The sequence below is a fragment of the Manis javanica genome, chromosome 3 (genome assembly GCF_040802235.1).
Source record: "Manis javanica isolate MJ-LG chromosome 3, MJ_LKY, whole genome shotgun sequence".
NCBI classification, from domain to species: Eukaryota; Metazoa; Chordata; class Mammalia; order Pholidota; family Manidae; genus Manis; species Manis javanica.
Genome location: NC_133158.1, coordinates 10986615 through 11001977, shown reverse-complemented (window position 1 = coordinate 11001977; position 15363 = coordinate 10986615). Strand labels below are relative to the sequence as shown.

Sequence of the window (15363 nt, the reverse complement as noted above, 5' to 3'; positions counted from 1 at the left end):
AAGTTTTTATGTATCATCAAGGCATATTTCTCAAAGAGTTAAAAATATGAGTCAAATATAAATGTATAATATGCATTTATCAAAGATTTATTTGACTTATTCTTGGAAGTACCAGCAGACAGAAAAGCTGGTTCAAATAGCATTAGAAGATGAGTGATTTATATAGTCATCTAGGAAAGGAAAGCTGAACATGTTTGCCAAGTTATATTCAAAACTGGTCCATATCCTACATGTCAGTAAAGCTCCAACTTCTGGACTTATCTTTTCCAACCAGACTGAAATCATTTACAACTTATTAATGCTCTACACATTAATGTCTAGCTTCACAGACTCTGAGCCTTAATCAATAGAAACAAATAAATTGAACAAACTTAGAGTTCTGAGAAAGAGGTGACCTCTGGGTAGGTTTGTTAGACAATGCCTTACATGACAAAAAAAGGTTACAGTCATCTTTTAGCTTTATTTCCAAGTTTTAGATGATTTTTCTTAATAAATTATCAACTAAATCTCTGAGAACTTAAGGTGAAATATCATTATCCCCATTAAGACAAAGAAACTTAGAGAAGTTAGGTAATACGTCCAAAGTCACATCATTGAAAGTGCTGGAGTAGGGAAGGGCACAGTCATCTTTATTCCCCACTAATGGCTTTAAAAAAAAGAAAACTATCCAGCAGGTTGTGATATGTTCACACATCCGACAAGTGTTGAATATGTGGCTTCTATGTATTAGATAAGCTGCTAATGCAGGAAATTCAATAGTCGATGGAACAGACTCAGTTCCAGCCCTTATGGGCGCATTATAGTAGGGAAGATGCACATTCAACAAACAAACATGAGGAAAATTGAAATTGTAAGGATCATAGGAATATAGAGCCTTATCTAGATCTTCAGAGACAGCTTCCTGGAGGAGGTGACATTTTGCTTGAGTTTAGTATTAAAATTGGGGTGCAATATGGTAGGTAAGGCATTGTAGGTATATAAAACTCTATACTAACCCAGACTTTTTGCCCAAATGAGTATTGCCCAGTTGTTTGATTCAAGTAAGAATTTCAGATTTTAAAGAAGTAAGAAAAATTTTCTTGGAACCTCAACTTAAAATTCTTCCCAGTCATAACTTATGGCATGATAAAAGATGAAGAAGGATAAAGAACAAGGGAGAAATTGAGGAAAATGTAAAATAGGAAGATGAAAAAAAGGCAGCTTGCCAGTGGTGTGCTTGAATTAGTGGTCAAGACCAAATGCCACATTTTCAGGAAGTGTATGCAGCAGATCTCACACTGGTAGTTTGAGACCAACCCTTCATGATGGAAATACTTACACTACAGAAACCAGCAAATGCTACAAATCAGTGTCCTCCTCTCACCACCGCTGCAGAGATCTGATTTTTAGACTTTTACCAGCACGTTACTGAAACTTTCCCAAGAAGAAAATCAAAGCCATGGATTTACCGTTTTTAGAGAGGATATTTAACTGCTCCTCGTCTCCACTGATTATTCATTTCTGAGACTGGAAAATACATCTGCAGAATAAAGTACCATGAATTATGTGCACGGGGCTGTGGTAACTACAACATTCCAATTCCAATTCTTAGTTCAGTGATTAATCCCTTCTACCTAATACTGGTTAATCCTTAGTCTAATCTTCGTGAACTGTACAGAAAAATCTAATATCTATTTCACAAGAAGTTGAGGAATGTTCTATCTATCCTAAAGAAAATAGGAAAATATCTTTAGTTCCTTTATTAAAATACACTATGTTTCAATTCATCCAGCAAGGATTTCATGCAAGGGCCTCAACTTTGTGCATCAGAAATGCTTGTGAAGTTCCTAAACTTTTGCATACCCAGATCTCCACCTCAGACTTTCTGAGTGAGTGGGTGTGTTGTGGGGCCACAGGTACCAATATTTTCTACAAGCTTCATGAGTGATGCTGATATAAATGACGATCCCACAAATTTATTGAGTCTCTTGGCTGCTACAGGGACTTGGGGTTCAGAAATTTTAAAAAAAGAAAGTTCGTTCCTTTCCTTAGCATCAGTCTAGTAGGAAGGACAGACATAAAAGTTCATGTTTTACATTAATTATACTAAGAAGCCATAATGCCAAGAGGCAGAGGATGAACAAATTCAGAGAGAGGAGGTCAAGCTCAAGGACCAGGAAGAGTCAGCAGAGAGAGGTAGCCTTAAGCAGCTTTTTGATGGATAGGTAAGGCTTATCCCGGTGAAGAAAATGAAAGAAGAGAGAAAAAAAGGCCTTTAAATAACATTAATAGCCAAAAAAGAATTGTGAAGACACAGAAAAATGAAATTTGAATTATTGTTAATCAAGCATATGGGCACTAGACACAGCATAAAAGCATATTGTACCACGATTGCAGACAGATATCAGAAGGCCTGAAAAAGGAATTTTTCTCAGAGATTTCAGTAATATTCTATGTTCTACTCAAGAGCTTACCAAAGCCTGAAATAAACATTGTTAGTCCACTCATAGGACATGTGGTGTCCCTCAGCTTGAAGAATTCACCCTCTTGCTGCTTTCAGAGGGGACCAAAACTGGTTTCTTTTAGATGGAGCATGAGTAATTAAATCACTATTGTCTTTAAATCAGTAACACAGAATCTCAGGGAAGGGAGTTGAGCTAGTAATAAATATCATTCTAATAAGCCAGAACTCATTTGTGGGCGCAGAAAGGTCCCAGAGACCTCAGTACAGCTCAGCTGATTCATATTGCTAAAAAGTGTGGAAAGATGGAACTCAGAAACACTGATGGCTTTTTACTCTTTTCTACTTCTGAAGGACAAGCTCAAGTAGCAGGATTTTCTGTTCTTCCTGTACAGGCTTAGGTCTGCATTCATGTGCTGCTATGTGTGGGTCGCTTTATAGAAAACCTGTGTGTGTGTGTGTGTGTGTGTGTGTGTGTGTGTGTGTGTGTGTGTGTGTGTGGTTAATTGCTACACTTTGTTTTTTAGAGCAATTTTTGTTTACAGAAAAACAGCAGAGTAGAGAGTAAAGAGAATCCCAGTATATTCAGTATCACCTCCTCCCCAGCACAGTGTCTTCCAGTATTAACACCTTGTATTAGTGTGGGATATTTGTTACAACAGATTAGCCAAATTGGTACATTATTATTAACTAAGGTCCACCATTTACATTAGGGTTTACACTTGCATTTTAGTATTTACAGTGTCAGAGCACCTTCCAACTTTGTCCCATTTCTTCTCCTTGCCATTCTCGATGATGAATGGAGATGTTAGAACCAGTTAAGGTCTGCACATCCTTTCCAAACCCCAGCAGTCTGAAGAGTGACTGCCCATCAGTTTTAGCTTCTGTTCACGACTGACAGGTCTAGGTTCTTATGTAAATCAATTTCCATGAAGCTCCTAGTCACAGTCGGTAAGGCATCACATTCAAGAATCTTCTATACCCTATACGTAGATTATATTCAGATTTTCTCAACTTTTTTTCTAGAGATAATTGCTAGGGGTAAGTTCATTATTAAACCTCCTAAGACTCAGGATGTTGTTTAGTGATTTGGTGATTTCATATGTTACTGTGCTGGTTTTTCTAATCTGGGCTCCAGCCAAATGGAACTATCTGCCGTTCTATTTCCAGTAGGTGGGTGTGACCGGTTTTGGATCGCTTATGCTAGATGCTCATACTGAGACCTGCTTCTAATCCTTTTTTTTTTTCTTAGAAGAGTTGAAATTATAAATGGATCAAAGAAATCCTTTGTTCCCCAAATAGACCCCACATTTTCTCATCACTCTTTCTTCACTCATTTTTCCCCCCATGCTGGAATACCTTCTCATCCTTTCTACCACTTGCCCTCCCTCTCCCACCTTTCCCAGCAATTCCTGTCTCCGCCAGATGAGATTCCACACCATTCAAGACCATTTCCTCAGATGTCACAGCCTGCATGAAACATTCTTCTGATTCTGCACTGAACCTGAGGACTCTTTAGTGCTCCCTGATCATGTCTCTCTCCTGCATCAGACACTTGAGTGGTTTCCCGACCTACTAGGAATTAGATCCTCACTCCTTACATCGGCACACAAGGCCCTGAACCAGCCTCTTCTACCTGCCTAACTCTCCCAGATCAGACCATACCGCTCTCCCGGCTACCTACTTTGCAGCCTTAACAGCTGGTTAAATTTGTTGATTCACTAGGTCACTGGTCCTGAAAGTGCAGTCCACAGATACCTGGGGTGATTTTCCTAATAATACTAAGACATTATTTTCTTTTCTTCCCAACTATGTTGGCATTTGTACTATTGCAAACAACAATGAGTAAAAACGCTGGTATGTTAGCGCAAACCAAGGCAGTGGTGCCAGAATGTCCTTGTCATTGTTCTCCTCATAGTCTGCCAGGTTCACTGAATACTCTTCTTGATAAAACTATTACTTTTATTAAATTTTGACCCTGAGTACACACTCTTTTGATATTTTGTTTAATGAAATGTTAAATATACATCAAGCTCTTAGGTTGCGAAATGAAAGGGTTTGGTCATCTCATGGAAAGGGACTTATGTGACTGAGTTGCTAACTGAACTAATCATTTTTTTTTTAATGGAAACATTAGTTGTACTTCAAAGAACAACTGCTTGTTCAAACTAAGGTCCTCAACCTGAGGTGTTTAGCAGATGTTTTTTAGAAAGTGAATAGAGAGAGCCTGTTACTTCCAGAAAAGACTTTTTCTTGACATTATTTTTTGCCAGTGATAAAATTTGAGCTTTCGATCCACTGTAGGCTTGGCAGTTTCCTGACACCTAAAGACTTTGTGGGATGCCAGTGATGACATTAAGTAATACTATTTTTACATACTGTGTAATGAAATGTGTCATAACTCAGTGAACTGATATTTTCTGTATGACCAAATGCATGATGTATTTTTTTTAAAAAAACATGCATGAGTTAAAAGTTCTGTCAAAGAGCTAGACAGACTAATAATGACTTTTAATAGAATAGAGTGGAAAAAGTTAATTGATATGGTTTCTAGTTTCGCATCACAACTAACTTTTAAGAAAATACCATTGGTTGAGCTTTAGTACAGTATCAAAGAAAACTGTCCACATCTATCTGAAATGTCTATTGAAATAGTCCTCCCCTTTCCAACAATATGGCTGTGGGAGACCAGATTTTCTTCACATACTTCAACCAAAATAGCTTATCACAACAGATTGAATGTAGCGACAGATATGAATATACAGCTGTCTTCTATTGCTCTCTGAAAGAGAATTGCAATGCCATAAAATGGTACCAGTCATGTCACTGATTTTGTTTTGGAAAATTCACTAATTTCATCATGGAAAAAGTTATTTTCATAAGAGCATGTTATTTAACATATAATGCTTTTATTATTTGTAATGAATTAATAAGTATTTTAAGCTCCCCTGTTTTAATATTTATTACAGTACATATCCATAGATATAACTTGCATAAGCAAAAGTTTTTTGGAATATTCAATAAAGGTTAAGAGTGTAGAGAGGCAATAGGAAACCAAAACGTTTGAGACCCAAATTCTTATTTGATCACCTGTCAAAAGAATCTATGTGACTACTGCTTGAGTGCCTCCAAATTGGAAAAAATGTATTGTTATTAAATATATATGTATGTATTTCATTCAGGAATAGGACTTCTGATCCAACTGTTAAGATGCTCTATAGTATCTAGAGTATCTCTTCTTCCTATTCTTTTTCTCTTCTTCTATCCTTTTCCTCCTTTCATCCCATCTTCAATCCAACTATTAGCCCAAATTATTCTCTAGATCCATTTTTTCTATGTTTGTTCCCTCTTCTACCAAATCATTGTCTTCTGAGCAAATTCCAGCTTAATCAATATTTAAATTTTTGTCTCTAAGGTCACTTCCCTTTGAGTCATAGAATCTTTTGTTCTTCCTCTCATGCTCAAATAGATCTTTGGCAATAATAATATAGCTATTTGGTCTTCTATAATTTAATAATTTAAAAATTCAGAGTTAATTTTTTTAAGTAGTAATTAACTTAAAGATATTCAGTGACTACTATCCTATTTTTTTAAAATGAACAAGAAATTTCATAGTAGATTTAAATTGTTTTCTAAAGAAACACTTTCTAACATGTGGTAGGTATATGCAAGATGATAGTACTTACCTATTTTAACTATACTTAGTACATAAAGCCTATGATTTCACAGATGTTATTGCTTAAAACAAGTTTCAGTTTTTAAAAAAATTTGACTTGCAGTATAGGCAAAGCAAAACATAAATAGTAGTACAGTTGGCATATGGAGCAGGCATACTCATGAAGGTATTACTCATAAATTTGGGGAAACCATGTAAAAGAGAGGTCCAGGGATACAGCCCATCATAATCCCCCCCCTTCAATAGTTTTGCTGCTTTTATTTCCATTTCAGAGTCATGCAGTCATATTTTTCCATGATGAAGTTTTCAAATGAATTTTTTGCTCAATCCAAATGGGTAAAACTCACTTAAAAAACACTTTTTTCAAAATGCATTATGTAAATATGCATAATGTAGAAGGTGAGAAGAAGTCTATGTAAATAAGTAAGTATTTGCTTAGGATGATGCAATTTCTACATTTCCTAGAATCAAGACTTCATTTAGGGTAGAAAATATTTTTATGTGGTTGTAGAAAGAAGATATTTTATTAATAAAATTAATGGGCCAATATAAATTTTGTTAACCTTAAAGGAAGGGAAATTAAATAAACATTGCTCTTATCTCTCTAGACCAATTTATGGCTTGGAAAGCCCTTGTTGACTTGACATTTTTGTATACTGAAGAAGAGTTTTAAGAGCTGTTTTTTCCCCCAAATAATGATTTCTTTTTTCAAAGGAAAAAACCTAGGTCATATTAGATTGTAAGTTACAGTGCTGACACCTTCATAGGGCCTTGCATGCCTAGAGAAAGCCACATGTATCCATTACAAAAGTATTTGGCTGCAAGTAAGAGAAAACACACAATGACTTGAACAAACGTGATTCATTTTTCCTCATACAATGTGAAGGGCAGAGATTAGTGATAACCAACACTTGCTTAGCTCCTCAAAAATGTAAGAGCCAACATCTCTGTGATGCTGTTGGCCTTCCCTTCATGATCTACACCACGGCTCTAGACAATGTATTTGTTTTCTCAGCGGAAGAAGGAGGCGATGGGAAAGGAAAGGATTATACTACCAAGTAGGTTTCTTTATATACGGATTTCATTCAAAAATTTTCCCAAAAGACTCAGTAGCTTTCTGCCCCTATTGCATGGCTACCCATCACTGCCAGGAAGATGAGAAAGGAGTATTTGGCTTTTCAGCCTCCAAAATGGGGTGACCAGGGAAGAGGAGGTGAAGAATACCACACCAGTGTTAACTCCAGAAGACTGTATAAATGAGGAAAAAGATTAGTGAAAGGGAAAAGACAAACCTAAATCATAGCAATAATACTACTTATTGTTGTTTTTACAGTCCTTACTCTATGCCAGATACTACACTATGTTCCTTATATATATTATCTCATCTAGTCCTCACAAAAAGCCTATGAGGTAGATAAGATTACCTCCTATTTACAAAGAAGAAAACAAAAGCTAACTACTTGCCCAAGGACTTGTTTTAAAGCCAGGATCTGGCCTGAGCTTCCTCTGACTTCAACATCGCCTCTCCTGAGACCAGCACTTAGAACATGCAGTGTTCTCTTCACTGTAGATTCCATTTCACACTTCTCCAGAATGCTGCAGTAAATTACAAACTGCCTGAGATGCAGTGGGAATTTTCAGGACTTGCTTAATGAGGCTGACTGAACTCAGAAAGCTTGAATAGTTCTAGCAAATGCTCTGCAGCACTTTCTTCTGCAATAATTACCTTTCATCTTTTCAGGTTTCCTGCTCTTGGAACTCATTACTTCAATTCTGAATTCTGATCTGATGCACAAGTGGTTTCTATACGTATTGAATGCTTTTAGAAGGACTTCTATTGTAGGAGGGTTCTGTTTGTAAGTGGCTCATAGAGACCCATTTGTCCATTTAGAGTTGTATTGTCAGCTAGTCTGAGCCAATTATTTCAGTGTGTCCATGCAAGGTTACCTTCCATGTTCAGTCCTATCGGGGTCAGTTAACTTTTACCCAGAGATAAACTTTTGTCCCATAGATTGGTTCTTAAACTGGCTATTTATGTGTGACCCTAAGTGAGATTTTCATTCAGTCATCTAAGTCAGCAAAAGGATTCTAAGGAATCAAAGATGACCACACTGTAAGGAAACTGAGCACTAAGATTATGCCTTGGTCAGTTTATATTTCCAGAGCCTAACAGGGTGCCTGGCACACATTAAATCCTCGGTATGTTCATGTATTCATTCAACAAATGTTTGGTTATAGCCCATTATGTACTGGGCATTAGAAGCACAGTCATTGGACAAGACAGTTGCAATATTTGTACATGTGAAACATGTGCTCTTATAGGGAGATAGATAATGAAAAATAAACATAGTTTTAAAATGAAGAAAGCCCAAATGTCCCTCAATAAGAGGATGGATAAATATTGGTTATCATAAAATAGAACACTACTCAAAAATTAGGATGAGCAAGTTTTTACTAGCCCCAGCCAAATGGCAGAATCTTGCAACACATGACTGCACTGACATCAAGTTAAAAAACAGGTACTAATCTATGATGGTAAAAGTCAGGCTAGTGGTCACCTTTGGAGAGGGATAATGACTTTGGGGACATGAAGGAGCTTCTGGAATCCAAGTGATGTTCTTTATCTTGATAGGAGAGTTGGTTCCATGGGACAGTTCACTTTGGTAAAGATTTCTCATGCTGTGTGCACATGACATATTTTTCTATATGCCTGTTAATAATTCAAATAAATGTATCTTTGAGAGGTAAATGCTGACTATGATAATGACTGTGCAGGTAAGGCATAGGGTCCAGAGTGGCATGATTGGGATTAGCTTGGGGAAGGCACTACTGTAAACAGGGTGGTCAGGAAGACCCTTCTGGCAGATGCTGGTAGGCTGAGCCTTAAGAGTGGGAAGATGGCACCCATGGAGAGAGCAGGGGAAAAGCATCCCAGGCAGGGGGAAGAGCAAGTGCAAAGGCTCTCATCTCAGGCAAGAAAACTTGGGCACATTTAAGAATGAGAAAAGAGGCAGTGTGGCTGGAGAAGAGTAAGTGGAGAGCAGAGTAGGGCAAGACAAAGGTAGGAGGCGACAGGAGCCACATCATGTGGGGCCTTGGGGCCATTTATTTTGTGGTCTGCCCCTTATCATTTATTGACTTTTCTTTTGTGCCAGGCAGGATGCTAGAGCTCTAAACTGCATCACCCCATTTCCTTTTAATCTCTCCAGAAAACCTGGGAAATAGGCTTTATGATCCCTATTTTGTACATGAAGAAACAGGATTAGGCAAATGAGCTTGCCCAAGGTCGCCCAGCTTGGAAGTGAGTGGTATCACCAGGATTTGAAGCTATATCCCTTTGATCCTAAGTCTGTGTTTTCAACTCCTGACCCTGCCTCTGAGCCTTGGCATCTATATAAATAACTACTTCACGGCATGATACATGTGCCCTTAGGACTGTGAACTAAGTATTGAAGAAGTTGCCAACTCCACCTAGGGAAACCTGGAAGGAGCACATGGGCTGGGTTTTGAAGAGACATCTGGAATTTCCCGGAGGCGTGCTTTCTCAGGGGAACAATATGTGCAAAGCCTCAGAGATGAGGATTAATCATCACAGCTACTAATGTTGTAATTGAGCTGCCATGCCATGCCAGGTTCTACAGTGAGTATCGTACTTGCCCTGGTTAATCATCATGATGAGGTCCTAGTAGGTCAGTATTGGCCCTGCTTTGTAGATGAAAAAAGTGTGGAGAGGTTAGTTGTTTTCCAGTGCGACACAGATAGTGAGTTGAGTAAATAAATGCTTTGCTTGTTTAGTTAGTGGTAAGAAAAGTAGTGAATGTGGACTGGTAGTCATCAAAACCCAGACATGCACTTAGCTCCACCCTGAGATTCTCCTGCTGAGAGCTTGAGGTGTCCAGGGAAGTGGGGGGTGTTTTTTGTGGCTTCATGATGCATATTCCCTGAACTTGACTGAACTTAATGCTACTGAAGGCTGTATCTTTCAGGGACTTTTACATTCTGTAATCTCTTTCTTCTGAAATCCTAATGCTTTTATGAATTTTCCCCTCCATCTAGACTACAAGGTCCTTGAGGATAATCCTTATTTCTTTTGATTCCCCATTGCCTAGCCCTGGCCAGTGAGATCAAAGGTTGAGTTGTTTGTTGACCATTGAATCCTCAGGCTTGGGGTACGGCCATGTAGGCACGAGATGCTCTGTAAACATTTCTTGAATAAATGAGTGCTGTGCTTATTTAACAAAGGTTAGAGTGATGGATTTGGTCTGGGTCAACAATCAGTCTTCATCATTTAGATGGCATACACCTAGTTTTATTTCAATTATTTAAGCATTTAAGATAAAAGCAAGGTGTATTAGTCTCTATTTCCTTTCCTACCCTTTACCCTAACCCCCTAACCCATCCCACCCCACAAATCATGCTGAGTTTGTATTGACCCAGTCTTGGAAGAAATTCTGAATGGGAAATTCCTTAAGATGCCTTATTTGATACACTACTATAAGGATTTTTTACTTAGGCTGGTTAGGGCTAGACTGCTTAAAAGAAATTCATGCTATAGTGTCATTTTTATGAGCAGATTAACTACTGCCTAATATTTCAGCTTAAAGGTTTCAAATACATACAAAATAACTATAATTTTCTGTACAAACTCCACTGATACCAATATCCCTGGGTCAGAACAGGAAAACTTAAGTGGCTTAGAAGTGAGTTCATTCTATCCTGTAGGCTTGTGCTAATACAGTAGCCACTAGTCACATTTGGCTATTGAACACTTGAAGTGTGGTATTCTGCATTGATATATATTGTAAATGTAAAATACAAAGGATTTCAAAGACATAGCTTAAAAAAGAATGTAAAATATCTCATTAATAACTTACAAAATGATTATGTAGAGTTTATATTTTTAACTATAGGGTTCAATAGAGTATATTAATATTCATTCCAGTTGTTTCTTTTTACTTTTTAAAATGCAACTTCTAGAAAATGTAAAATTACACATATGGACGCGAATTACACATTGGACAGTGGTGTTCTAGAATGTAACAAATAGGAGTTTGATAAAAACCTAACTCCTTAATAGCTGCCCCTGATTTCACTATTGCCTACCTTTCCCCATGTTATAAAAATTAACTAAAGTACTCTAGCTCCCACCTATGTTCATTCTGAAAACTCTTTTTTACCTGATTGAATCAAACTCAAGCCAGATTTCATTCTCCTATAGATTTAAACTTTATTTTCTTCTAGCAAGACTTATAGTCACTCTAATAATGAAAACACTTAAAATTTTTCTGGGACATAATTTTTTAAAAGAGCTCACATTCTGTTGTTGAATAGCTATACCTATCCCAAATCAGTGAGTAATTAGAATTTGCACCTTTTTCCATGTGAGAAAACTGAGGATGATACGACATTTATTTATTCAAACTCAGCCTTATTCCAGAAAGACTTAACTCTCTGGCCAATTCAGAAAATACAAGTGGCTTTTCCAAAATCAACACAATGGCTGATAGAACTGAGGCTGGAATGATCTTACTCACTCTTCTAGAATGATGGTTCTCAGAGGAAGTGTCCCATTTTCAATTATGAAGTATAACTTTTTTATAAATAATGTTAAGAGAACAAAATTTTTGGTTGACTGTCTTTTTCTATGAATTAGAACTGATTAAAAGACATTAAAAAATAATTTATCTTTTGCACACTTCACTCACTCATCCATTTAAAAAGCACTTATTGAGTGCCTGCCCTGAATAAAGCACTAAATTGGCCCTGGGGAAACATCAATGTACAAAACAGCAAGAAAAGACAGACCATCAACAAGTTTAATCATAACTAACAAGAATAAATGCCTGTGCTGTGGAATCAACTCTCTGTGCTGTAAATTAGATCCCCAGAACTTGCTCATCTTATAGCTGTAAGTTTATATACATTGATCAACCTCTTCTCATCTCCCCCACCCCTCAGGCCCTCTCAATGACCTATTCTCTATTTCTATAAGTTAAACCTTTTTAGATTCTACATACATGTGAGTACATATAATATTTGCCTTTTTCTGTCTGACTTATTTCACTTAGCATAGTGCCCACAGGACCCATTCATGTGGTCCAAATGGCAAGATTTCCTTCTTTTAATGGCCGAATAACAGTCCAGTTTACACAAACTGGTTTCTTAATATCACTTATTGAAGAGACTATTGGGGTCCTTTGTCAAATACTAGGTGACCATATATACATGGGTTTATTTCTGGGCTCTCTGTTCTATTCTATTGGTCTGTGTGTCTGTTTTTACACCAATACCATACTATTTTGATTAGTATAGCTTTGTAAAACAGGATATTTCAGACCAACTGAGGTGTGTAGAAATGCCATCTCTCAAATTAAAAAAAAAACAAAAAACTGGCAAATGCTGCAAATTTCCATGATGTAAATACATCTACCTTGGCTAATATCTAGCTTCCAGAGTCACTGGATATGGAGTTGGAAAAAGATGTGTGGTGGCACCCATTATGTATCATTTCCACATACAAATACAATAGATGTTAGTAACCAAAAAAGCACAGTTAATAGTACAATGTGGTAAAATAATCAAGAAGCAATGAATTTTGAGAATGTACTACTTTTAATACAATTTCACTGTAGTATATGTTATTTTTAATAATGGCTTGGTGTAACAACTGCCTCACAAAATTCCTGCAAATTTAGCAATCAGCTCTCACACTTCTGTACAAGCCGGTTCCAGTACACCAATGGACCTGGCATCTTCAGCATCATTAACCATGGTCCTTTTCTAAAACAAGTCCTCACTGTCCCCTCTTTCTCTCTTTCTTACAGATCAGCAAACAGCAGCTACAGACAGTCAAGGACCGGTTTCAGGCTTTCCTCAATGGGGAAACCCAGATCGTGGCTGACGAAGCCTTCATGAATGCTGTCCAGAGTTACTATGAGGTAAGCTCACCACGCAGAAGAGTGCCAGCACTGCTCCAGTCTGAGGCCCAGGGTTTCTGGACTGCTGACCAGTGGCAACAGCAGCCTTAGCCTTCTATAGGACCATTCCTCCTGAGGAAGAGGAGTCGGTGATTGGTTATAGTTTTAAGGAATTTTTTCAGGGAAAATTATAAATAGAAGCCACTGTTTACCACTGATGTTAATACCAGGTAGTGTACCGAGTGCTTTGCGTATGACTTCTTGTTTAATCTTTATAGCGGTCTACTTAGTCCCGTTTCAAGGATAAAGACACTGATGCTCCTAGAAGTTAGGTCAATTACTCAGGGTCACAAAGCTTTTGAGATGCCACAAACTAAGACTTGAACTGAGTTGGGAGCATTTTCACATAACTTAACTTCTTTCTAAAGGATGTTAATATCTTCTAAGGATGGTGCCTTCACTAGCTTCTTTGTTCTATTAAAATGGTCGTGTTACTTCTTTTCTGAAAGTTAGGACTCCAAAACTGCAGAACTATTCTCAGGAGAAAACCTATAAATGAAAAAATGTACCCTGAGTGTGTGTGTGTGTGTATATACATATACATATACACATACATATATATGTATGTATATGTATGTGTGTGTATAACACCAGTAAATTTTTACCTCTAGACCCAGAGTTTTATTTATAATTAAAGTGAATTTCAAATTCCACTAGTATTTTTAAATTTTATAATTATTATTCTTTAATGTACATATTGACTATTTTGTATATCATTAATGAAGTGAACATGCTATACCTTCCTACTGGCAATGTTTACCTGACATACATATTTTCCAAAATGATTATTTGGTCATTAAAAGACATTTTATTTTATATTAATCTATTTTCACATGAACCAGATATTCTCTATCTTTGGAATCCTATGCCCCAAATGTGTTGACCCTTGTCAAGTCTAGATTAAAACATTAGAAACCAACCCCTAAGCATTGAGAAACTTACAGCATCCTGCCATATGCAATTTAAAATAATAATAATGAACTGTAAAATAAGTGTAAGGGAATTGAACAAACTCTGATTTTTCCCCCATAGGATTGTTTCACTGATTTCTTTCTTCCTCTTCTTTTTTAGTTATTGGGTAACAAATTATTTCAAAAAAAAATATTGGTGCCTCAAGCACATAGGTATTCTGCCCATTGGGCCTCCCAGTTCTTAGTAGATGCCTTAAAAGTGTTAGTTGATTGATTTCGTAAAACTCCCCTTTCCTATTTGCCAAAGCACTTGATTTCTTTCATGGAGAGTGGAGCAAGACTGCAATTAGATCTTGTGAAAATGTTATTGACTGATTTGCTAATCAGTGTTTAATAGTAAGCAGCCTTTGTCTCTGTGATGTTTGCTAGAGTTAGCCACAGACTTATTGTACACACCATTTCCTCAATGATATTTTTGTTTGTATATGTTTTAGAGGTCTAGTTCATTCTTGTATTTGTCAAATGTGAGGGCTTTTTTTTCATTTTATAATTACCATTAATTATTGTCTGTAAGTATCAAACTTCTTTATCTATTGTGACTCAATTTTTCAGTTTAATGTAATGGAAAGTGGAAATGAGATTTGGGATTATAATGATGTGATGACAGTGAATAACTTGAAAGTATTTAATAAAAAATTCTGTTTAGAAACAGAATGAAATTATTTTTTCCCCTTTTTTCCTCAAGTTCTGAAAGCCAGCCAGTTCAGACCAGGCAGACTCTTATGAATATTTCTCCATGTTTAGAGTTAGTCAACAGTTTATAATTTGTAGATTGCAAATCTTAATTAGAAAGCTCATTTGACTAATGACATAAATTAAAGGAAAGTGTCATTTGTATCTGATAATTAAATTTGAAAATTAATAGTCATCAATGGGCTAATGAGTCTCTGGGAATTGCCCTTTTATCTAGGGTGATCCTTGTATTTTCCTTTATAGTGACAAGTTTATTTGAAAGAGCTTTTTAGTCTGGTGAGAATACAGGCATTGAGAAATTACTGAATATTTAATATTAAAATTTGAATAACAGGAAATAATGTGGGGTATTAATTATTTACCATACTCATTAGTAAAGTTTTGGAGAGTCTTCATTTGCACCTTTCCTAGGAAGTCTAATCCTCCAAAGCAAAAGCCCCAGTCAAGGGGTCTCCAAGTTGATGACCCCTCCGTATCTCTTCACTCTTGGGCAGTGGGGAAGCTAGTGTCTCTTTCTCCACCCTATTCTAGGATCCAATTCCTTCCCTGTCAGCATCTGCCTTAGTCAGGACTCTGGATTGCAAATCACAGACTCCTAGCTCAAAC

The 15363-nt window shown here is 36.9% G+C and overlaps 1 protein-coding gene across 7 annotated transcripts in view; it reads left to right on the top strand.

Annotated features, from left to right (window-relative positions):
- CADPS (calcium dependent secretion activator) overlaps window positions 1-15363 on the top strand; it is a 428787-nt gene that overhangs the window by 79056 nt on the left and 334368 nt on the right. For all 7 annotated transcript variants that reach the window (XM_073230819.1, XM_073230820.1, XM_073230821.1 and 4 more), the window contains exon 2: window positions 12941-13054. In XM_073230819.1, coding sequence (XP_073086920.1) covers window positions 12941-13054 — 114 coding nt within the window. The remainder of the gene's footprint in view (window positions 1-12940; window positions 13055-15363) is intronic.